The sequence below is a fragment of the Engystomops pustulosus genome, chromosome 6 (assembly GCF_040894005.1).
Source record: "Engystomops pustulosus chromosome 6, aEngPut4.maternal, whole genome shotgun sequence".
Taxonomy (NCBI): Eukaryota; Metazoa; Chordata; class Amphibia; order Anura; family Leptodactylidae; genus Engystomops; species Engystomops pustulosus.
Window position 1 is genome coordinate 149,862,196 of NC_092416.1, and position 25,759 is coordinate 149,887,954.

Consider the following 25,759-nt stretch of genomic DNA (forward strand, 5'->3'; position numbering starts at 1 on the left):
CTCCTCCTGTGCTCTCTACCATTCACTGTCCCTCCATGCTACCCTGCTCTCCTGCAGTCCTCCTCCTGTACTCTCCTCCATGCACTGTCCCTCCATGTTACACTGCTCTCCTGCAGTCCTCCTCCTGTACTCTCCTCCATGCACTGTCCCTCCATGCTACCCTGCTCTCCAGCAGTCCTCCTCCTGTACTCTCCTCCATGCACTGTCCCTCCATGTTACACTGCTCTCCTGCAGTCCTCCTCCTGTACTCTCCACCATGCACTGTCCCTCCATGTTACACTGCTCTCCTGCAGTCCTCCTCCTGTACTCTCCTCCATGCACTGTCCCTCCATGTTACCCTGCTGTCCTGCAGTCCTCCTCCTGTACTCTCCACCATTCACTGTCCCTCCATGTTACCCTGCTCTCCTGCAGTCCACCTCCTGTACTCTCCACCATGCACTGTCCCTCCATGTTACCCTGCTGTCCTGCAGTCCTCCTCCTGTACTCTCCACCATTCACTGTCCCTCCATGCTATACTGCTGTCCTGCAGTCCTCCTCCTGTACTCTCCTCCATGCACTGTCCCTCCATGCTACCCTGCTCTCCTGCAGTCCTTCTCCTGTACTCTCCTCCATGCACTGTCCCTCCATGTTACACTGCTCTCCTGCAGTCCTCCTCCTGTGCTCTCTACCATTCACTGTCCCTCCATGCTACCCTGCTCTCCTGCAGTCCTCCTCCTGTACTCTCCTCCATGCACTGTCCCTCCATGTTACACTGCTCTCCTGCAGTCCACCTCCTGTACTCTCCACCATGCACTGTCCCTCCATGTTACACTGCTCTCCTGCAGTCCTCTTCCTGTACTCTCCACCATTCACTGTCCCTCCATGTTACCCTGCTCTCCTGCAGTCCTCCTCCTGTACTCTCCTCCATGCACTGTCCCTCCATGTTACCCTGCTGTCCTGCAGTCCTCCTCCTGTACTCTCCACCATTCACTGTCCCTCCATGTTACCCTGCTCTCCTGCAGTCCACCTCCTGTACTCTCCACCATGCACTGTCCCTCCATGTTACCCTGCTCTCCTGCAGTCCTCCTCCTGTACTCTCCACCATGCACTGTCCCTCCATGTTACACTGCTCTCCTGCAGTCCTCCTCCTGTACTCTCCACCATGCACTGTCCCTCCATGCTACCCTGCTGTCCTGCAGTCCTCCTCCTGTACTCTCCACCATGCACTGTCCCTCCATGTTACACTGCTGTCCTGCAGTCCTCCTCCTGTACTCTCCACCATGCACTGTCCCTCCATGTTACACTGCTCTCCTGCAGTCCTCCTCCTGTACTCTCCACCATTCACTGTCCCTCCATGTTACTCTGCTCTCCTGCAAAGGGGCCCCTGTCCCTGACTAGCAGGAAAGTAGCTAAAGATCAGTAACATGTGAGAAGCTGTCACCTATTTATCTATCCAAGTCCTATTATCTATCACTTGTCATCTATCTATCCATCCATTTCATATCTATTGATCATATATCCATCTATCTATCTCATAAATATCTATCTATCTAGTGATTTAGTTGCAATTCCTTACAAAATACACAGAAAGAGATGCAATTAACGGCCCCAAAGTAACGTACAAAAATACAAAAGATTATTAGTAAAAGTCATAAAAACAACAAAAGGTCCATGTTATTGCACCTAATTTTGTACAATCAATGTATACAAGTAGAGCAAAACCATGTATTCTCACAGCATCATGTTAGGTGCCGCTGTCAGTGCTGTGCATGTGCCCGGCCCCTCCCACATCTGCTTCTCTGTGGAGCAGAATAGAGGCTGAACAAGCATCATAATAACAAATAGAAAGGAATCTTTACTTCCAGGTAACCATTACAAATAGATTTTTGAAATATTTTAACCTCTTTGACAGCTTTTTGTAGTCAATTGTTTCGTGGCATAACCCCTTTAACAGGTTCATGATGGTCCCGGCTTTTAAATTCTTTACTTCTTTGATCTCTGAGTGCCTACTGCATGATGAATGTGAGTTATTGACCCTGGAGATTTGTATAATCATGTTTTTTTGTAGTAGCAGCAGCAGGAGTGTGAAAAATACACTTATATTCCAGGATTGTAGCTGCATTGGAGAAGTTGCGTCACACTGCTGTGCTCTTAGATCTCTGTATTCAAGCCTCTTCCCTCTTCTGTAAAACTTCACCAGAACCCTGCTGTATCTCTGATCAGAGGGAGCGCTGCTGAGAAGAGATCTCACACACCAGTGCACCACAGTGCTCGAAGTCCAGCTACAATCCAGGAATATTGGCATAATTTTTTTTTATAGTCCTGCTAATAATACATCTTTATTTCTATTTTGCCATCTTTTGCACTTTACAGATCAGGGGGTAGATATACCAATAGAATAGGACATTAAAGAGTGATAACATGGTCATATGAAATGATAGGAGTGAGGGGCTTGCTATCTATGGGGTGGAAGCAGGGGCTAGAGGGCACTACTATTGTATGAATACAGGGCCAGTACCTAACAGCAATGCCTTCTAATTGCCCCATAAACAAAGATTCTTAGCTCCTTGATCCGTAAGGGGTTATGCAGATAGCCAGGAACTTTGGATCTGACACTGGGTCTCGGGCTACCAGATGCAGATACCCAATGGCCACTCTTGTTTTCACATTTCGCTTATAGTATACAAAAACCCAACTTACAGACAACCCCTAGTTACAGACGGGCCTTTGGTAGTTGGTAATTTCCTGTACTTTTGCCTTAGGCTACAATAAACAGCTATAAAAGTTATCAGAGTTGAAGCTTTAGTGTTAATCCTGGTTCTTATGACAATCCAACATTTTTAAAATCCAGTTGTCACAGAGACAAAATAATTTGTCTTGAACTACATTTATAAACTAAACAGTTCCGACTTGTATACAAATTCAACTTAAGAACAAACCTTCAAAACCTTTACTGTACGTAACCCTGCATGTAGCTGCATGTACTGTATTTTTTGGACTAGAAGGCGCACTTAAAATCCTTTTGATTTTCTCAGAAATCAAAGCTGCGCCTTATATGTGAACCGTACTTACAGACAACAGCTGCCTTGTACTGTGCACAGGTCTGCCACCTGCTAGTCATTCATCATTATAATCCGGTGCGCCTTATATATAAACCTAGACGTTTTAGCAGGCATTTATGGATGGTGCGCCTTATAGTCCGAAAAATACGGTAATTCCATTTTGGGTCTTTAAAATTCAAATTGAGTAAAACACTAAGGGGTAACCTTGTTCCAGTGACATTGGCTTGTATGTTTTGTACTGGGATGTATTAGAGGAAGAAATGATATCACTACCATCTGTTCCCTTGGAAAGTCAGTTGTAGTAGACGATCTTGTGATCATGGTTTCTCTGTGCTGTAAACTCTACATACTGCGCCGTCTGATGAATTGTCACCATATCCCTATCCCCAAATCTAATAATATCATGTACTAGAGCCATTTTATCACAACCGTCTGTTCCCTTCAGTCGCTAACATGAAGCTAAATTATAACACTGGATCAGGTTGGATGAAGACTTCCGCAGGGACAGCGTTATTCCGGCCTAATTCCATTATGGTATCTCATATTTTAATTTTAAAGATCTCTTCTTTATTCAATATTCCTTATGCCTCTTAAAGGGAAATTGTAACCACAGTTTTTTTTCACTGCAATGTAATGTAGTGATATCCATTCCATCCATACCTTTTTGTTTTTATTATCCAGTTGCTCCTTCCATGCCAAAACATCACTTTTAGATATATGCAAATGAGGCTGAAGTGCTTTGGCTGTGCAACTCAGGGCTCCGGGTCCAAATCTTGCTGGAACCAGTAGTGATTTAGATTAATGGGGAATGATGAGAGAAGGTGATGAGCGCTGGAAGTGTATTAGGCATGGTTATTGCTGTGGGGTCTGACCCCCTAATGTGCTCTGGTTACGCCCCCAAAGCACTTCAGCCTCATTTGCATATTTCAAACATTGGTGCAGATTTATGAAAACCCAGTGCAGAATTATAGAACACAGTCTTATACTGCACACATTTTATGTTTTATGGAATAATGGATTAACACTGTGGACCATTGAAATCTGACAAAATAAAAAGTCTGAAAGATCACCGAAGTTGGCTGGACCATCAATTTTGTTCTTTACACATTTTATGTAAGAGTCTGATGATAGGTGATAAATCTGTCAGAGTTTAAGAATGTCAAGTGATACATATCTCCTATAAGTTGGCTTATTTTATGCCCCAAATCTTTGACCAAATTGCTGGGTTAGCCTTATTTTTGACACATGAGGGGAGATTTATTGGCGTATCATAGTGGCCTTACTCCCCCCCCCCCCCCCTCTTGATGTATCTGAAAGACGTTCACAGGTCTTTGAAAATTGCGCAGGCACCCAGTCCGAACACCCCGTGCCCCACCGTCTCCGCGTGCCTCCATGTAGTCGCTGTAAGAATCGCAAATTCTTGCACTGGGCAAAAATATAAAAACTGGGGCCATGGACTTTTTGCCACAAAGCCTCACCCTTTTCCATAGGCCACCAGTTTTAGTCATACTATTCGTAGACGTGCCTGAAAACTAAAATTGAGTTTCTTTCTAGTACAGATTATGACAGAATTCTGCCATTGACGGATTAATAAATATCTTCTAATAAATTAACTTTTGGCATAGAAGGATCAACTGGAAAATGGGGGGAGGGGGAGACGTGAGTGGCATCTGTGAGCATAGCAGTTATATTGGGGCAGATTTATCAAGCAGTCTGAAAGTCAGAATATTTCCAATTGCCCATGGCAACCAATCACAGCTCCCCTTTAAAATATTCATGAGCACTGGTGAAATGAAAGCTGAGCTGTGATTGGTTGCCATGGGCAACTGGAAATATTCTGACTTTCAGACTGCTTGATAAATCTGCCCCATTGTGCTTGTAATGTGGGATTCGGACATAGGATGTGGGTGAAATTTGGTGCAATGTTATCCTCTATACTGCTATTGTGTTGTGCTATACAGTGGGTTCTCTGATACTGGCTGATACCAGAGCAGCACGGTGGCTCAGTGGTTAGGACTACAGCCTTGCAGCACTGTGGTCTTGGGTTCAAGTTCAATCCAACATCTGCAAAGAGTTTGTATGTTCTCTCTGTGTTTCCTCCCACATTCCAAAAAATACTGGTAGGATGTTTAGATTGTGAGCCCCATGGGGACAGGGACTGATTTGGCAAGCCCTGTGTAGTTCTGCTTAATCTGTGTGCACTATATAAATAAAGGAATTATTATTTTATTATTAATAACCTGCTAAATGTCTATGCTAACACCTTAAAGGAAACCTACCATGATAAATCAGAAGTAGATCTGATGGTAGATTCCTCCTGCCTGCATCTTCCCGAATGTCATTTAATAATCCTGGAATTTTACCTAACTTGTTAAAAACGTAATTTTAGTAATATGTAAAGTAACTGCAGAGGCTACTGAGGCGTGGAGTAGCCTTAGCAACCAGTGCCCGGCCAGGATAGTACACACCCCAGTAGCCTCTGCAGTTACTTTACATATTACTAAAATTACGTTTTTTAAAAGTTAGGTTATGTTCCAGGATTATTAAATGACAGATTAGGGCAGAGCCAGGCAGGGGTACATTCCTCATGGTAGGTTTCCTTTTGAGTGTATTTTGTTTTAAGAGGATTTAAGATTATGGGGTGATTCTTTACAAATTTCAGTCATGCAGGGTTTGGTGGGAGCTAAAGACCCCAAACAACAATTGTATAAACAATTTATACAACACCTATATGGAATTATTTAAACAGTATATTATAATGAGGAAAATACATTTTGTTATATCTATTTAACCTAAAAAAATATCCCTATTCCAGAAGATTACCGATCACCGGATGCAATCCCAGAGACTGAGGACCAAGCTGGACAGGGTACTGAAAGACTGCAGAGTACAGAAGATTCACCTTCCAGAGGACATGGGTAAGTATCCCTTTTAATTGTGTATTTTATGTTTCTGCAGGATCATTCATTTTAGTTTTTTTGTTTATGACCCTTTTCTAATATTGATTGTGTATTTGATATGACTGGCATATTTTTTAGGTCTCGGTCACCAACCCCACCGCTTAGTCTTCCTCAGGCAACAAGAAAAGAGACTCCAGAGAAAATCCGCGCCTCTTTCAATGTCTTTAAAGAGCTGAAGGAATGTACCCTAACAGATGACGAGTCGATGGGACAGCGAGGAGATGTTCTTCACGCTCCTGAATCAGGTACAATACTTAACAATAAGCATGTGTTAACATTAAAGGGAATCTACCCTTTGTTTTTATGCATTGTGAACCAAACATACCTTGAGAAAGCTGTAGCTACACTGATGCAGAAACATATCTTCCAGTGGTTTTGCTCAAAAAACAATTATAAAATTCAGGACCTTGGGAAAGCTGGGTGCAAACTGACTGCATTACATAAACACATTACACGCAGCTTCCTGAACTGTCCAGACAGCACTGATCAACCTGACCTGGATGACTCGTATACAGCAGCTGAGGGATGGTGCAGCGATTGACAGGCCTAGCACCGATACAAATTCCTGGACTCTTATTACCCATTTTCTAGTAGGTCCTGGCAGGCGCGTTGCTACTGTCTCTCTCATTCGATCTATAAAACTCCATCTCACAGTCCTTACCAGATCTTCTACCAATGTCATGGTGCCATATACCACCTATTAAAGGTTTAGTGCAGTGGTGGCGAACCTATGGCACGGGTGCCAGAGGTGGCACTCGGAGCCCTTTCTGTGGCCACCCAGCACGGAATTTACCAGATAGGACTCGAGGCTTCCTCCTGCAGTCCAAGACAGCCTAGGATGTGCCACAATCAGTGCTATTTTAAAGTGACACCTACTTGGCTGCCAGGACTACAGGAGTAGCGAGAAGGTGTGAACGGAGATGGATTATCGTTGGAGCTCCTGCTTTGGGTCCTCTGATTCTTCCTCTTCATGTGACCCTGGGGGGAAGCTACAATCCAAATGTCTCCTACTTTCTATTGTATTGGTGTCCTCAGGACGCCAATATGTTTAAAACTTGTGATACAGCAGAGATGAATAGGTTGCTGCTTAAATAGTCGTGTTGGCACTTTGCTACATAAAAGTAGGTTTTGGTTGTAGTTTGGGCACTCTGTATCTAAAAGGTTCGCCATCACTGGTCTAGTGGGATCCGTGCCTCTATACAGTAACATGTAGTCATTGTTCTAGGATTCTCATTGTCATTGCAGCTAAATCCACTGAGCTTATTGTGGTCCATAGAGGAATCTGTTATCTTACATTCTCTATATCACGCCTGTCCGGCGAAATGGTTATTTTCTCCTTGATTTTAGTTTTCTGTAATCTTCAGTAGTTTGTATTCTGCAGGGTTTGTAGCAAGTTCTCGGATTAAATTGATTTAGCCATCCAATTAATCTGAAAGCATATCAATGTGCGTGTCTATCTAAAGAAGTGTAGAAATATTATAAGGGAACACGCTTGTCCTTTAGCTTTTGGGACATCACATGTCCATTAGAAATGGATTGCCTGTTGTTTTCCATTTGCTTTGCTTTTATGCATGGATGGCCGTGTGCCGTGTAATAGCGCAGTTTAATTAAGTCCATTTTCCTGCCATCGAAGCGCTGCTGTTAGTCCGGCGTCTGGGTTTCTGTAACTGATCATGAGTGGAACAGATTGATGATGTTACCGCACATTAATTATGTTATGTTAATAATTGCTGACAATCTACAGCTTCTGATTTTCTATTTTAAGGCCCTAAATCCTAATGAAATTATTTTTGTGTTCATAGTTTTATTATCTTTGGCCATATGTTTTACAGCTGTGCAAAATCAGTGCAGGCAGTCCCCGGCTTACGTACAAGATAGGGTCCTTGGATTAGTACTTAAGTTGAATTTGTATGTAAGGCGGAACTGTATATTTTATAATTGTAGCTCCAGACAAATTTTATTTTTGTCCCAGTGACAATTGGATTTTCTAATATTTTTGCTTTAATGAGAACAAAGATTATCAATAAAACTTCATTCGAGACCTCTTACAGCTGATCATTGCAGTCTGGGATTAAAGGAAAGGATTCGGGGAGCTTCACCGAAGGGCAGCAAGGTCCGTCTGTAGCTAGGGGTCATCTGTGAGTCGAGTGTCCTTAAGTAGGGGACTGCCTGTATGTATCTGGTTGAGTAGGTGAAGCGAGATATTTATGAGAGATGGGGGATCCAGAGGATTGAAAAAAGTCTGATTGCCGGCCATTGAAACCAGGAGTCCACAAGTCCCCTTCAGCTGCGCTATAGTGACGAGAGGTCCTATGCCGTAAAATGGCATATACAATGGGTTGCAAAAGTATTCATGCTACCCTTGAACTTGCCTCATCTTTAAATTTTAAGACAGATTAAAGGAATCTACCACCAGGATGGAGGATTGTAAACCAAGCACACTTACATACTGGTGTGTGCCCCCTCTGGCAGGATCTGCTCTTCTTTTAGCTTTTTATGCTGTGTATTATTTTTTTTTTTAAAGGCTTACAAAATTATGCAAATGCCAAACCTCCAACTAAAGTATTTCCAGAACTCCGACTCCAGCTCAAACAAAATTGACGTTTTCCAAGGTGTTAGATGGAAAACACTGCCTCCTTTTGCTACCTTGATAGGCAGCCCCCTTAACATCAAATATGACCTACAAGAAGTCTAAAGATATGATATGGGATTAAGCCAAACCAGTATATCTATTCCAGAAGAAAAGGACACCCAACTGTAGACAGCGATGTTTCCACCTGGTTGGGTCTCCTCAGTACAGTGTAGGGAACTGGTTTGGCTTTGTGAGAGGCTATTGACTAGGGTCAGACACTAGCACATTCATTTCAACTGGGGGGTGGCATTAGGGGGTGCATAAGCTGCGCCCACAGGCCACATGCAACCCATCAAGCCAATAGAGTGGCAGTCTGGACCCTGCTGACAGTCAGAGTGAGCACTAACATAACTGATGTAACATAACTGATGTCAGATCATTGGTGCAGGAGGCCCGGTAGAAGTGAGTGCAGCTTATTGCTGCTGCTGGGTCCTCTCCTGCTGTTCTGCTCTTATGTCCTGACTTCTGACACGGGTTGCATGTGTCGAGGTCAGGACCCAGGCAGAGCGGCTCCAGGAGCAGGAGAGGCCCCAGTAGTGGTAAGTACTTGTCAGCTGTACTGTACTTCTCCTGGGTCCTCTTCTGCTGTTGGGGCAGCTCTGCTCCACCTCCAGGTCCGGATGACGTTGCAAACAACCAGCATGGGATACAGAGTTGTGCGGATAAGAGAAGCTGCTGCGGTGCAGGGAGGAGAAGGGAAGGAGAGGATTTATTTATTTTTGTCTTCTGTATTGTCTATTATTGGGTTTCCTGTATTATTGTCTGCCCTGGGGGTCTTTAGTATGGTTAGTCTGCTATGGGGTGTCTAGTATTATCGGCTCTGGGGTCTGCACTATTATTGTCTGCTCTGAATGCAGTGTTTGGTTGCTGGGGTGATATTTATTGCTGTACTGTGAGATTTATAATTTCTGGGGTGACATTTTGTGCTGTACTGTGGTTGTTGATGCATCTAGGGTGCTGGTTACTGATGCGGACCATATTGACCCTTGGACCAATAAATGTTGTTCACTCCTGGCATAAATCCTTAGATTAGGAATAGAACAGACATTTAAAGGAAATTCTGTAAATTATTATATGTTTGAGGAGTCTGATCGATTAAAAGTTAGGAAAAGTATGAATACATTTTTAGCTCATTGTATATATGTATTTAAATACCCAGTACATTGGGTGGGGCATAAATATCAGATCTGTGAGAGTTTGGTACACAGGATCCCCACTGATTTGTGTGTTAAGAGCTTATTCACATGGGCGTGTCCTCAGCCCATATTACATCCGTTTTTTTTCACACCTATATGTCATCCTTTTTTTTTTCTTTCCTTTCACATCTGGTAAATAAATGGATGGGTCTCTAATCACTTTTTGCCCTGCCCAGTTGTTGGCAACAGTTGAGAATAAAAACGGATCATGTAAGGATGCCACCCGTGTGCCGGCAATTTTTTTTTTGGGCGGATCCATTGACTTCTATGGAGGTTTGTGGTCTGCATGTGAGAAAAAATAGTGCATGCTGCAATTTTTTTTCACACTGTGTGCACATCTGTGAATAAAAAGGATGTATTCACAGACCTCTAAGAATCAATGGGTCAGAAGGCCATCTGCAAAAAAAAAAAAAAAAACTGATAGCATATGCACCTCAAAAATGACCTTCTGAATGAGTCCAAACTTTGGCACTTCCTCTATGAGCACTGTTATGTTCCTCTTGACTTTGTAGAATTCACCTTATTGAGGAAAATCCGCATGTAACACCGGTGCATTGATACTTTAGCTTCTATTGTTTAACAGATGTTGTAAATTGTAATTTTCAAGTCTATGAAGAAAAAACAAATGAGCCAGTGATTGAGATGATATTACCAGAGCGAAATAACTACGCTCAAGTCTCATAGTACATAACGTAACATGGAGATCTGGTTATAATTAGTTTTTCTTTAACGTGATGTTTCATGCTTCATTTTACTCTCCAGTTTAAAGAGAACCCGTCAGGCAAAATAACCCCCCTAAACTAAATATATTTCCATAAACTGCCATTAGAGAGCATTGCCTCTATCCCTTCATTGTCCCTCTACATGCCTGTAAACCTAAGCAATGAGGTCCTAAAGCTGTATGCAAATGACCTGTGAAATGTCCAGTGAGTCTTTAGCATATTCAAGCTGCCCAGCTTATTCATGAGTGGGAGGTACAGCCACACCCCCAGTGCTTGACTTACAGCCTGTATAATGATGTGAGGTATAATGGTGTAATGGCTCCTCCATGTGCTTCCTGGTGCTGGCGTCCCCTGCAGCCTGTGTGTGTATAGGAGAGATACAACAGCTCCAGGCAGCCATGTTATAGCAGAACATTTCAGGTACTTGTGTAGCTGATGTCTGTGTCTCACACATGTGTATAGGAGGGAGAGCATGTCAGCAGGTAAAGCACAGACACCAGCAATGCTTTACTATACATTACACAGACATGAGCAGGGGGAGGATAGGGGAGGGGTAACTGGTGACATCACTCCCTCTGACCAAGTGACGAGCCTCATTTACATAATAAAGAAAAGATGATTTTACAATGATTAATGTATGAATTGACTAGATAAAGGCTGGGATGGATCCTTGTGAGCTGCTCCAACAGGTAGAGGTGACAGGACAAGTGACACAGACCTGATGACAGGTGTCCTTTAAGGAGGTTCTTTTAGAATGACTAAAATATGGCGCCATAACTGCGATCAGATAAGGTTGCGGCAAAGTCCAGTTGCCTGCGAGTCCTTGCCCTGACACAGGACACTCTGTTGGATGCTTGGTGTTTTATGTATGCCTCTGTTCTGGCAGGGTGGGAAGGATAATGTGTGATAGCAGTGTAAAGGGATTTACATTGTGGCTTTAGAATCCACTTCATTGTCTTACTGTGACGGATTCTAATTGAGAAGTTAATTGGTAAAGCTTCCTCCCGAGGAAAATGGTGACATAAACCATCCATTCTGTAGCGATTTTGCAACTTGTGTCCCAAGCCTTAAAGAGGACCTGTGATTTGGGACACTAAACCACATGGATTGGTGGTTAAGAGTCCCAAATAGCCCTTTACCAAGTCCCTTCTTGGGCGCTATAAATAAAACATAAAACCTTTATAGTTACCTAGACATGAGGCGCACTGGACCCATCTCTTGTGCTCTCCGTGCCTGCGCAGTTCTTTAGTGAAATCGGAGCTCTGCACCCCAGATTCATTGCGCAGTCGCGGTAACTACAGTGCGACTTACGAAATGGCGAATTAGGGCACTTAACTATATTCATAAGGATCTATGTTTAAGTGTCCCAAATCTCTATGTGGTAGCCTACAAAAAAAAAAAAAAAAAAGTTTATTGATACAGTGCAAACCAAAAGGGCAAACTTGACCTTCATCAGGTTGATTGATTTTCTTCGATTGTTTTTGTGGTGACGGTGTACCCCACTGACATATTTATGAGACAATATGATATAGTTATATATGGTTGGCAGCTAATAAGAAAATTTTTCCAGGGTAAGTACAAGACTCTCACCCATGTTGTACTTACCCCGGTAAATTTTGTCTGGAGTCCGACTGGCTTCCGACAGATAAACTGTAGTCACATTACTATATGCACACCCACTCAGTGATGACCACTTCCATAAGGACATCCACACACCCCTCCAATCACTGATAGGGGAGTGGTTATGATGCAGGGGGCGTGGCTACATCAATAAAGGTGCATCCCCTTTCATTCCCTGAAAGTCTGTAAAAATTGGGCGGTCATATAAAGTCCTAAGTCTTGCTCACAGCCTAAGAGTCCTGTGACCCAGAGCGCACACGGACCACAGACAAGCATTTCCAGGGTAAGTACAATAAGTGGTGATCCGATTACTGTCTTGTACTTGGCCAACCCCTTTAAATACATAATGGTTTCTGCTTTATTATGTTGTTTACCTATCTGTATGTTTAGCTCTGATTGCTTCCTATAGGCAACAAGAAGGTTGTGATAGATGAGGTCCACAGGCTGTGACTACAGGACCTTTGTATATGTATACATACATTTATTTTTTAAATCAGTAAAATTTTTATTTGGTTTTGAACACAAACAAACAAAAATGCATGTAATACATTTTCCATCAGTAAAGATCACTGTAAAAGGAGAATATGAGAACATTGCATTATTTATACAACATCGTCTTGCAACTCAGATCATCACATGGTAATGCAATAGTATACATTACTAATTGCCACATACAGTTACCAACAGTGCGATTTAACTAAAACAGACCCTCCACACACCCCCCACCCCCCCAGAGTTATACATACATTTATACTCCATAGGAATGTGACCAAACCAAATAAAAGCTGAAGACTAACGTGACCTCTTCCGCTGCCGCCCATAATGATGGAAGAAAGTTACATTTTTTCGCACCTCTTAACCTTACGTGAAGTGTACAGCTAATGGTTAGAGCGTGAGATACATTGTACCGCTATACGCTGCACACGGACTACCAGTTGTACAAGTATAGAATGTTATGAATCCTTGAAAGCCTCGATGTCTGTATAGTTTTGTCTAAACAATGCCTATATTCTAGAGTAGCTCTTAGCTGTAGATTTTCTATATTTCGTACTGTGAGCACTTCTGCTTTTAGCTGTAATGACATCTTTGTTTCTGCTGATGGAGTTTTAGATTTATTCAGTCAGGCGTCTGCATCCATTTTTTTTTCTTTGCCTTTAACCTTCTGGGAGGAAACAGCTTTTTGTAAAGTTCTTAGAAGAGATTTTTCATAGAAGATCGGGTCAAGGGGCGGTAGGAGGCACAAGGAATGGGTATAGCAGCACTTTTTACTGACAACATGCAGAGACATGTACTCTGATGGAAGTTTGTAACCAAAAAAAAGCTACTTAAAGTGGAATTATATTCTACTAAGAATTAGGTTCAAGATTATTTAAAAGAAGGTTTTTAGGAAAATGTTAGCATATCTACATATACTTTATTCCTTGAAGGGGGCCTATTTTTATCAACTCCAGGTCCTTAAATCTTCTAAAAGGTGTCACCAACACCGTTTCATCACGGATTCTTGCACAGTTGGAAACTGTCCCTTACTGTTTCCAAGCAATATCTGCTTTTAAAGGGGTTGTACTAACATTAAAAATTGTCCACTAACAAACTGTGATCTGGAGAATGGGGTCCTGGTCTCACTTAAGGGTCGAGCAGCAGGATGAGATCCATTCAATATTATGGGATTTCCCAACCTTGCAGAACACAGGGCATGACTCTCTGGCACTCCCATAAGACTGTAGCGAAGGCAAATGATAGATGTGCTTGGCCATGTATGACACTCTTATACTATTGAATGTAACAGAAGGACACATGTTCATACTGCAGCTCTAGTGAAACAGGACCCCTGCCCTCTGGATTACAGGGGGTTTCATTATTGTCATTTTTGGACTCCCAGCAATCGGACTGATGAGTTTGTTAATCCCCATCCACAGGATTACTTGAAAACTTGGGACAACCCCTTTAATTAAAGCAACCACTATGCTAGTTAGGTGGGGTGGTAATTTCAATTTCAGACCTTGACTGCTGCAAACGACAGTATAGAGCCTAATTAGAATACTAGCTCCAGAAATGTTACCCCAAATGTTACCCCTTGCTTGGAAAAATTGGAGAAGCAAATTCCAACTGTGCCAGAACTGGTGAAAGAGCACCGATTAAACAAGCAAAATGGATGTTGACCACCAGAAATGCTTGTGAGCATGACCTATGCCATGTATGGCCATACCCAGGTAAGCCCCATTGGATTAAAAAGAAACACAGATGACCTCCTTAAAATCCAATATAAAAACAGGTGTGAACATAGCAATGGGATGTAAAGAAATGAAGTCCATAGCAATAAGTTATGTGTTGAAAAGTGATTTTTGTAGCCAAATTCTGATTTTAGTGCATTTATGTTTATAGTATATTATTGAATGTCTTTTACTACAGATGGTTGTGCGCCCACTGGAACCTGCCTGAGAAACTCCAAGTCACCCAAACAAACGCTTAAAAATAAACTACAAGCAGCAAATGAGCATAGCACTTACAGAAGAGGAGGTGCAAGACGATCCACAGAACCTAAAGGGGTTGTACACCAGCGGGCAGGCAATACTCAGAGAAGCTCGTCTCCCACCTTTGCATCACCTTCAAGAAGTAAAGTCCTGGCTTCAGTCAAGAGTCCGGTAGTTTCTAATAAACGGAACTATTCTCTGGTGACATCGGGCTTGAGCCATAGTGAAGTGGTGAGTTCTTCAGTCCACATTGGTTAATGGTGTACACAGATGGTACAATATATTGTAAACTTAATAAAAAGTACTGATCCTAGACCAGGTTGTGCACAGGGTAGAATTTTGAAATCCTCCCCCGGAAAAGTGATGGCACGCGCAAGAGCAAATGTCTCCCGGATGTAGGAAGCACAGAAGATGAGCATCGGCAAATGATGGGTTTGAGATGTGAGGTGTTCAGGAGATGCCATTTGAAGCACTTAGGTTTGTCTCCTGGCATCTCTAGTGAAGCAGAGAATTGGGTCCCATTCTCACTTCAGCTGGACGAGCTCCATTCAATATAATGGGATTGTCCAACGTTGCAGAACACAGGGTTTAGCTATTTCTGGTACTCGCTTAGACCTCGCTTGAGATGCGTGATAAATGTGCTCGGCAATGTGTGACACTCTCGTACTATTGAATGGAGCAGAAGGACACATGTTCGTGAGAACTAGTTGACATGAGGTGTAGAGGAGATTGAAGGATTTAACCATTCAGCATAACACCAGGGTGACCAGTTAAACCTCCTGCACATGGCTCTGATATTAGAAAGTCAGAGGGGTAGCGGATAGAGGGTAGAACCTTTTTGATGTAGTAGAGTCATCCTTGTATTCAGTAGACGAGCATGAATCCAAAAAAGCTCTTTGTGATATTACATCTCCCCTATAGCTGGCCAGGGGGGCTTCACCAACAAGGTCTGCGTAAATGTTGGTCCTTGAAGGTGGACCCATATGGATCAACCAATCATTGAAACGGCTCCAGTCTGAAAAACACTTGGCTCAGTGCGGGCATATCACAATGTGCCCCCTGGTAGTCCTCCTCCTGCACTGACGGTCAGCGCTGCTATATAAAACCTATTTCCAGCTATCGGCCATAATTTAGAACAAGCCTACATATTATCAGTATGAAGAAACACAACGGATCCTTGGATGTCATACCTACCATTAAGTGTAATCCATCTTCCATATCACTCAAGTTTGTCATATTTATGACTAAAATCTCTAACCGTTATGTTACCAGTAATTAATCCCGACTCTGGTCTAGCGGTGATCCTTCTGCACTAACTGCTGGATCCGAGCGCGGCTAAATGGGGAGAATTGAGGCAATTAATCAGAGTGGGACTGCTAATGAGGTTGGCAGAGTTGTGTGGGATGTCATTAGGCTTGGCACCAAACCTTTCTTCCATGAGTGTATAATTCTGGATGGAACATGACAACACAACCTTCAGGAACTTAATTAAAACTATTACAGCCGTTCTGCAATATCAGACGCCATGTCAGGGTTGGTAACATGATGGATATAATAACACAGAAATGAGTGCATTATGCTGGTTAAACGGGGCGCTCAATCACTGCCATCCTGATACACCACGTCTCTAGATTCATGCTTCTAAAAAGGGATCAGATGCTCTAAACTACCCCTAGGGCCGGGTTCTGGCTGAATATATGTATTACACAGTGAAATAGCTTTCAAGTGGTGTTGTTTCTTATTTCCGCTACTGCCAGTATGCATGTGTGGGTACGTACAGGCACAATGCATCCTGGGAGAAGCTATGCAAATTAGTTTTCTGCTCCTGAAATAAGAGGATAGTCTCTAGTGAGGCCTGTTTGGAGGAAATCAGCCATTAAATATTCTGAAGATATCATAATGGTGTCTCTGGTATGTCTAACATTTCTAGTCGAGGTGCAATTAGATTTATTTTTACTTTTCAGAAATGAAAAGAGCTGATGCTGATGAGTAAACATTGTAATATACTTCATTAAGTAAAACTTTTTCTCTGTGCTTCTTGTTTCTCTTTTTCTTTGCTCCTTGTTTCTCCTGTAGTGAGCAGGGGAAGGTAAACAGCATAGAGTTAAGGAAAATAGGTTAATTATTAACTCTTTCCATACATAGAGTATGTCTCTCTTAAAGGAAAACTCCAGTCAAAGCCGACTCTTTTAATTATACCTTGTACACGGCCTGAAATGAGAAGCAGGACTCCAGGCTGTAGCTAGGTTCTCTGAATACATTGGAAATTAGTCGTGTTTTTCCCTTGAGGCCCTGCACCAAGCAATATTCATTGAATTAGTTTAGACTGGGGTGTTCATTCAATAACTCAGCTCTCTGAGGAGATTACACTATCCAGGGAATGTCTGTAAAGAGTTCAGTCATTAGACACTTTATCAGGTTATATATCTCTCAGCTGTCAGTGGAGACAGGACAGAAAGCTGATATACACAAACTGTTTGTAATACAAGAAGAAAGTCAGAAAAAGAAGGACACAGGAACAGATTTCTATAATAATGTATATTAAAAAGTTTACTATTCTCACCTGCACTATTCATTTATGAAACAAATGTTGATAATGTCATGCCCATGTAATCAACCTCGTCTGTTAGAGGACGTCAGTCAATTCAAATTTACCACCAGTATGTAGGATTGTAAACCAAGTACAGGCAGTCCCCATGTTACATGCAAGATAGGTTCTGTAGGTTTGTTCTTAAGTTTAATTTGTATGCAAGTCGGAACTGTATATTTTATAGTTGTAACTCCAGAGAAAACTTTTTGGGTTTCTATGACAACTGGATTTTAAACAAGTTGGGTTGTCATAAGAACCAGGAATAACAATAAAGCTTCATTACAGACACCTGTGATAACTGTTACAGCTGTTTATTGTAGCCTGGGGCTAAAGTACTGTAAATAACCAACAACCAGAGGTCCGTTTGTAACTAGGAGTCGCATGTAAGTTGGTTGTTCTTAAGTAGGGGACCGTCTGTACACATATATGCTGGTGTGTACTTCTTCTGGCAGGATCTGCTCTTCTTTAAGCTTCCTATCTCCTGCTTTTTACAAAAAAGTTTTTTTTTTAATTATGAAAATTGGCCTCAGAACCCTGGGCTCAATAGGGGTCAATTGAGTCTGGAGCCCCTGAGGCTAATTTGTATAATAAAAAAAAAAACTTTGCGTGGGATAGTTTGCTAGCCTGTTCAGCAGAGTTAGATATTTGGAAGCCCCCTTAATTGTAGATTATAGTGTTGGCAGAGTGCTGGGAGGATGGTACTCTCAGTCCTCGCTGGGATAGTACATTTGTACGGCTGTACCTGTGCATTTCCTCGTCTCCTGATGCTTTAGTGTGGCCGCTAATCGATAATATGGCAGCTCCTTCAGCAGCAAGACAAGCAGGTTTTCCTCCTTCAATTCCTTTTAAGTGGGCTGAAGTCTTAGCGTCTGGCGGTGACCTTTTGGCATTATCTCCACTTACATACTTGAGAGCCTGCGAGTCTCTGAATTTTTTTGGCACTCGCCATCAACACAGCGCATCTCATAATCCCCCCGTCGGAGCTCTCAATTCCACTTGCTTCATAAATTATTGAGAAATGAATGTGAATTACACTGCAGAGAAGAATTGCATTTCAAAGCCCTTTGGCTGGGGCCATCACAAGTTCCTTTTTTGCCTGGTTTCAGGTAGAATATACATGAATATATATATATATATATATATATATATATATAATATGCGATCCGTCCTGCAGGGAATGACTTCTCTTCCTTCCACATTATCTCTTTGTGTTTGCTTTTCAGTAAATGTTTGATTTCCCTTCAAATAGAATTTTTGGTTTGTCACGTAGCTACGTGTCAGGCCAGAATTATAATATAGATATTCACAGAAGTCGGACGCTTCTTCTACGGGCGGCATACAGATACCTGGCAGAGCGTACCAGGGCACCAAGCAGAGCAAGCCATGCACCCAATATAGTGGGGATGGGAATAGGAGAATAAGCGCACACAAGTCCATGTGTGATGATGGCTGATCTTTTAAAGTGTTATCAAAAGACTTAAAGGGGTTGTCCAATTTCACCACAACAGATACTGTTTGAATAATGAAAAGTTGTACATTTTTTCAATATACTTTCTGTATCAATTCCTCACTGTTTTCTAGATCTCTGCTTGCTGTCATTGTATAAATAGCTTCATTGTTTACTTCCAGTGCACAGAAATCTGACCATGGTCGTGTGACTCGTTATATCACACAGCTGTGATTACTCTCTGTGATACTAACGAGCCGCGCACCTGTGTGACCATTGACAGATTTCTGTCCACTGGAAGTAAACATAGACCACACCTTATGTGATCTGAAAGACAAATTTTTCATCTTTGGTATAACATCAAATCAGGGTTTCAGATACTATAGAACCCAAGATAAAGGCGTCTGAAATTACGTTCCTCTCCAGCCTCTAAAAGTGACTCATCTCAGGCAAAAATTGACTTTTTCTGCGCATTTTCACGTGACTCTGGAAGTGATTTCTTATGGTTGAGATTTCACATAAGAGGCAATTCTAGAGCGGACATTTCATAACCTACCTTTAAACCTGGCTGCAACATACTGTGAAAACATCATTAATAATCAATATCAATCAACAATCAATATCCCCTAAAGGTTTTCTGTTGCTGTGTATCTGAGTTTCATGTATGTATATGTGTATTTTTGCATATATCTTCCCGATAGACTTTAGAGGCAGACGGGTGATTTGGTGTATTTAAAGGGATTTCCCACTTTTGAAAAGCTCCATTCACATCCAGCGTTGCACAGAGGATAGCTATGGATGGTGTGATGGCTGGCCGAGCATGCGCACCACAGCTTTAGCCATATGACTTGTCTTATGACCGTTTACTGCTGGATGTTGATGATCTTTTTTAGTTTTTGTCTCCTGTTCAGTTGTACTTCTTCAAAGCTACAATTACCAATGACTCCATTCACTTTTATTCCTTGTTTCTAGATTCTGGTGAAGAAGTTTGCACAGAAAACCCAGAGCGTCTTTACCAGCCAAATAACCGAATCCACCACTCACATCATCATGAAGACAGGTAGGTCCGGACCATCATGGCCGCTGCCTCTCCAGTATTGGTCTCTTACACAACTCTGAATAAATCCCTAGAATATACATGGGATTTGCACAGATTATATCCGCACAGAAAGGGTAATGGGAAACTGTTCTGATCAGTCTAAAAGCTCCGTCTAATCCCTGCATCCTTGGAGAAGCTTGGCCTCGGATTATCTCCGGGTTTTTAACACCTTGTTCTGGAAGAGAGACGTGAGATCGATTGTCTGCGGTGTCACAGATCTCACTGTTTTTTATTCTGTTATCTGATTTGGGAAATGTTCTCCTTCCTTTGTAAGGGGGCAGCGACCTCCTGTGTTTTGCAAACAAAAATCCTAATAGGAAGATGCATCCTGTAATTTACCAAAATAGTGATAAAGACAATATATAATATTGTACCTTATGTTATGTCCTGTCACCACCTCCTGTCACCTCCAGTCTGGCCAGATCCACCATGACCGAGTCCAATTCTGCAACCTTAGAGGAGTGGGAGTAATAACAGGGAACAATGGCGCACCCATGGCCCCTTTAATTGTACTGTGTATATTGCAGGGGGGAGAAAGTAAGTGTACCCCTGAATGTAATAATCTGTCGATCCCTATTTAGATGTAATCACCCCCAGCACTTATGTGCTTTAGCTGCTAATAAGAATTGCTTAGTGTTGAAGGGGTTCTCCGGTGACCTACAAGTTAACCCCTATCCTCTTGATGATGTAGGACGACCACCTTTTCCTGTTGTTATTTTCTCCCACAAACCAGGCACTAAAAAATGTAGCCGTCGTCTCTTAATGGAAAATTCTCTTTTGTTGTGAATAATCCATCTGCGTCATAGAAGATTAAAGATAATGAGTGAATCAAACGCTGCATAAAAATAGGCTCTGCCTTCTGCAATTTACAAAGACAGACCTAGCGGTGACTACATCTGTAGCGGGACCTCTCTCTTGTCCCGGCTATTGCCGGAGGCCATTAATTGGGCTTGATGATCTGCTGGTGGGCGGATTGAAATGTCATCCTGCTTTTCTCTACTTGTTTGTTTTGTCCGTGGTTGAGGGGGACAGATCGTGCCATAATGAGTGACACACCGCTTGCCTCAGGACGGCGGCTTCTCCCTAGTACGAATCTGAAATGACTCAGACAATCCTTGGACGCTACATACACGTGGGAATAATACTGGCACAGCTTGATGGCTATAGCAGTAGTGTTTGGCCCGGTTCTGAGGTTCTTTTCTTGAACATATTTCCCCGGATTAACATGGCAATGCTTAATAAAGAAGGAAAACATTAATATTATTGTGGAAATTGACTATATAAGGACATACACAGGAGATCAAAATCAGGAGAACAACACAATTTCCTAAATGACAAGGTCACAGTGTAGTCCTGTGCGATAAATATCAGTAAAATATCAGTATTTTGAGCTTATGTAATGAACTGTATATATTCTAAAACACTTAATAAAAATGTAAATGTGATAATTGTAAAAACACAAACGAACATTAAAGAACACATTAGGATACCAGCAAGTTATTGGTACCTGGTGCTAATTTCCTTAATTATCTGACAGATCCTAATTAACTGGCAGCCTAAATTTCTAGTTTTCACTGCCAAAAATAGTGTGCTGCTCCAAAGAGACTGAGACCCTCTGACAGTAGGTTGTCGAGATACAGGCCTAAGGGGTGCCCGAGTCAGCCATAGCAACAGACGTGGGTCGTTCCAAGCTTGTGATTTGTAGAATATTACATCTTTATAACATCACAAACTCATTCAAGTCCTCCAAGAAGGTTGGTCGCCCTTGAAAGAAAATTCCTCTGTTGTCTGACCAGAGAAGTGATCCACAGTTTATTTTAGTGTTGAAAGCAAATTTAATTTTTTGGGTCTAATGGGAAGCATAATGTTCATTGACTGACTGGGGGGAAAGGTTAAACCCAAAGTGTGTAAAGAAGTCAGTGAAAGGTAATGGAGGAAGTGTTGTGGTTTGGGCAATGGTTTCTGCATCAGGAGTTGAACCTCTCATGCAGCTACATGAGTGAATACAAATGTGTATCATCAGAACCTTCTTCAACAACATGTGGTTCCTTCCTTGTGTTCTTCACTCAACCAGCCAGCAATTTTCACGCAAGACAATGCCCCTAGTCAAACAGCAAAATCATTTGCAATTGGATTGTGAACTGGCTGAAGGATCGTATCCAGAGAGTTGTGGTCAATGATTCCTACTCGGAATGGTCACCAGTTATGAGTGGTGTACCTCAGGGTTCTGTGCTTGGCCCACTACTATTTAATATATTTATTAATGATATAGAGGTAGGAATTAATAGCACTGTGTGTATTTTTGCAGATGACACCAAGCTGTATAGTGTTATACAGTCTATGGAGGATGTTCATAGGCTGCAGGGGGACTTGGACAAACTGAGTGTTTGGTCATCCACTTGGCAAATGAGGTTCAATGTGGATAAATGTAAGGTTATGCACCGGGGGGGCTAATAATCCACAGGCAAAATATGTCCTTGGGGGAGTAAATCTGGGAGAGTCCCTTGTTGAGAAGGACCTGGGGGTACTAGTAGATCATAAATTGAATAACAGCATGCAATGTCAATCAGCTGCCTCTAAAGCCAGTATGGAATACAACAGAGTGGGCAAAATAGGAACTAGCAAACATAGGCCAGACCTATAGGCGCTGAAAGCAGGCACTATAGTGATGCATAGGAGAGATTAAAGTAGACATGTCATTTTTGGCGCACAGAGAAAGCTGTAAAATCCAACCCCACAAGAAAACGGCACAAATGCGTTTTTTTCACCATTTGCTCTACATTTGATTTTTTTTTTTTCATGCTTCCCAATACATGGCAGGGAATATTCAATACCATCACTATGAAATGCAATTTGTTATGCAGAAAACAAGGCGTCACACAGCTCTTTATGGGTTAAAATAAAAAAGTCATAGATTTTTGAAGGCGGGGAGTGAAAAATAGAAATGAAAAAACTTAAAAAGCCCAGGTCGTTAAGGTCGTTTTTTGTAATGTGTGGGACAGAATATTAGATATTTTTCCGATTTACATCTAGGCAAATAGTTCTGCTCTGCTTTCTTGAAACATAAATTAAACCCCCTCTGGTTCAAAAATGTCTCTTACTTCATCAGCTGCCTTTTCTGCCCATGAAATGTCCAGACATGGTGAGTCATGTGATCGCTACCCGTGGTCAATCTACCTTCAGTTAGAGATCACGTGGCTCTGATCTCCATTTTATGGACAGGAACGGCAACTGATGAGGTAAATGCCACTTCTGAACCGGGGGGGGGGGGCTCTATTTTACATTTCAGGAAATCAGGTCAGAATATTTAATAGATGTTTATTGATATATTACACACACATGTATGGGGGGCGTATATACGGCCGATATACGTCCCCCATACACTTCTATGGGCTCACGGCATGGTACGGTGCTGCACACGTGCGGCACCGTGCCGCTCCGTAGCCCGGGAAAAGATAGGACAAGTCCTATCTTTTCCCGTATTACGGGGCCGTGCCCCATATGTTTCTATGGAGAGGGGCGGGGGTCAGCGGCACTCACCCCCTCCTCCTCTACCCGGGCTGCCGTGTGCCTGCCGTGCTACGGTGCGGCGGGCACACGGCAGTGTGCATGTAGCCTCACACATTACAAAAGACATGAAGCAAATTGGGCATCCCCTTTAATTCTTTCCGTATACATTGGCATTGCATATACAGGTCTTTCAAGTCTTTAGCATGGATTGAGCCCAAGTGGTCGAATCCTTGCTGAACATCAAGAGGGCTATGCTCTAGGATGTCTGGGATGTGACTATCCCCTTAATATTTGAACCTCTTATGTCTTTCCTATGTCATTGAATAAAGTTTTTCTTCTTTTTTTTTTTTTTTCCGCTGTAGATGAGAATCTGGTTTGTGAAAGGACTTTGAAATATTTCCTGGGCATTGCTGGTAGAAAATGGGTGGTTAGCTATGAATGTAAGTATGATTTATTGGATTTTAACATCTATGAAGCTTGGACCTCTGTGAAAGATTTGTCATGTGCACAGCAATACCATGAGTATGTGACAGAGGCGGTCCCCGGGTTACATACAAGATAGGGTCTATCGGTTTGTTCTTAAGATGAATTTGTCGAAACTTTAAATTTTATAATTGTAGCTCCAATTTTTTTTTTTTTTTTGCCCCAGTGACAATTAGATTTTTAACATTTTAGCTGCAATGGGATCAGTGATTATCAATAAAACTTAATTACGGACACATTACAGCTGATCATTGCAGCCTGGGAGTAAAGTAAACATCCAGAGAGCTTCACCAGAGGTCACAGTGGGCAGAGGGGTCCGTCTGTAACTAAAAGTCATCTGTAAGTCGGGTGTCCTTAAGTAGGGGACTGCCTGTACTTACAGGTTGTATATAGACCATAGTGACACTGCCAGGCACCGTAGGCTCCAATACATACAATGCTTTACAGGACCACTATGACTGTAATATGGTCCAGAGGCTAGAACTTGTTTTCCCCTATATATGCAAGAAAACACTTCTCTATGAGGTCTCCGAATTTCTACTCCTGTTGTATTCTGGATCTATATACCAAATCTGACTTGTGTACATGACCGTGTCCATTTGTCCAAATTATGGATTGGCACATGGAGCGCTGTAATCCAGTGTTCCTCCAGTTCTCTCCAGTCAATTTTTCACACCTGTGATTGCTGCCACTAATCACCGGTCTCAGCGATCTGACCAGTGAGACCAGTGATTGCCTGCAGTGTAAGGTAAACATAGGACAACAAAGAGCTCGGGAAGGACCAAAATGTATGAATTTAATACATCCCCTTTAATTGTAGGCCAGCAAGTTTTCAATTTTTGTACTTTTATACTTATACTTCAGTCTTGATAAGATCCCGTCCCTAAAGGACTTATTAGTAATAAAATCTATCTTATCTAGGTATTAGATGCTGTGAGCCTTCCTTATCCTTGGCCAGAAATTTCCATCATTGCCCCTACTTAGATAATCCGCCTGTATTCACGGATACAAGCCGCTGCTTCCTGTTTATGAATCTTGTGGTCCTGAGATATCGCTGTGTATTCCTCAGAAGCGGCTGTCACTTCTTATTGTAGAAGCTGTGGATTTGCCGTCTCTACGATTAGATGCTTATTATACCTTTGTGTTTTTCACAGATTCTTATTACAGCGATTGGCTGGAGAAAAGCTTTTGTTTTTTCTTGTACGTTTACACCCAGAGATAATTAAAACTGTGAATATTTACCTTTTGTATCCAGACCGCAGAGTGCCAGGGCATGGTGTGCAGTACCAGGCACAGCCTCTCGGCCAGGGGGGCAGTGTTCTGTCTCTAAGCCTTCCATGAGTTGTCTTAGTTTATGCCAGCGAAATGCACCAAATCTTAAATTACTCCACTTTCTGCACAGCCATGTTTTCCCTCCCTCTTTTAACCATATTGGTGTCTATAGGAAAGTGGTGGCAGAGCAGGGAGCAAAAATTTACTGCTAAAATTGCCACGATAACACTTTGTGTTAGTAGATTGAAGTTAGTGCCCCATCTCTGTGGGTGCACCCCTATCTCCATGCACAGATTAATAATGCCCCCCTCTCTGTATAGATTACTAGTGCCCCCTCCTCTCTGTATAGATTACTAGTGCCCCTCCTCCTCTCTGTATAGATTACTAGTGCCCCTCCTCTCTGTATAGATTACTAGTGCCCCCCGCCTCTCTGTATAGATTACTAGTGCCCCCCGCCTCTCTGTATAGATTACTAGTGCCCCCCCTGTATAGATTACTAGTGCCCCCCCTGTATAGATTACTAGTGCCCCCCCCTCTCTGTATAGATTACTAGTGCCCCCTCCTCTCTGTATAGATTACTAGTGCCCCTCCTCCTCTCTGTATAGATTACTAGTGCCCCTCCTCTCTGTATAGATTACTAGTGCCCCCCGCCTCTCTGTATAGATTACTAGTGCCCCCCGCCTCTCTGTATAGATTACTAGTACCCCCTGCCCCCT

General features: G+C 42.4%; 1 protein-coding gene across 4 annotated transcripts in view; it reads left to right on the forward strand.

Annotated features, from left to right (window-relative positions):
- Nucleotides 1–25,759, forward strand: part of BRCA1 (BRCA1 DNA repair associated) — a 101,634-nt gene that overhangs the window by 48,508 nt on the left and 27,367 nt on the right. For all 4 annotated transcript variants that reach the window (XM_072111772.1, XM_072111769.1, XM_072111771.1 and 1 more), the window contains exons 13-17: nucleotides 5,857–5,959; nucleotides 6,080–6,246; nucleotides 14,581–14,873; nucleotides 19,652–19,739; nucleotides 23,651–23,728. In XM_072111772.1, the coding sequence (XP_071967873.1) occupies nucleotides 5,857–5,959; nucleotides 6,080–6,246; nucleotides 14,581–14,873; nucleotides 19,652–19,739; nucleotides 23,651–23,728 (729 nt within the window). The remainder of the gene's footprint in view (nucleotides 1–5,856; nucleotides 5,960–6,079; nucleotides 6,247–14,580; nucleotides 14,874–19,651; nucleotides 19,740–23,650; nucleotides 23,729–25,759) is intronic.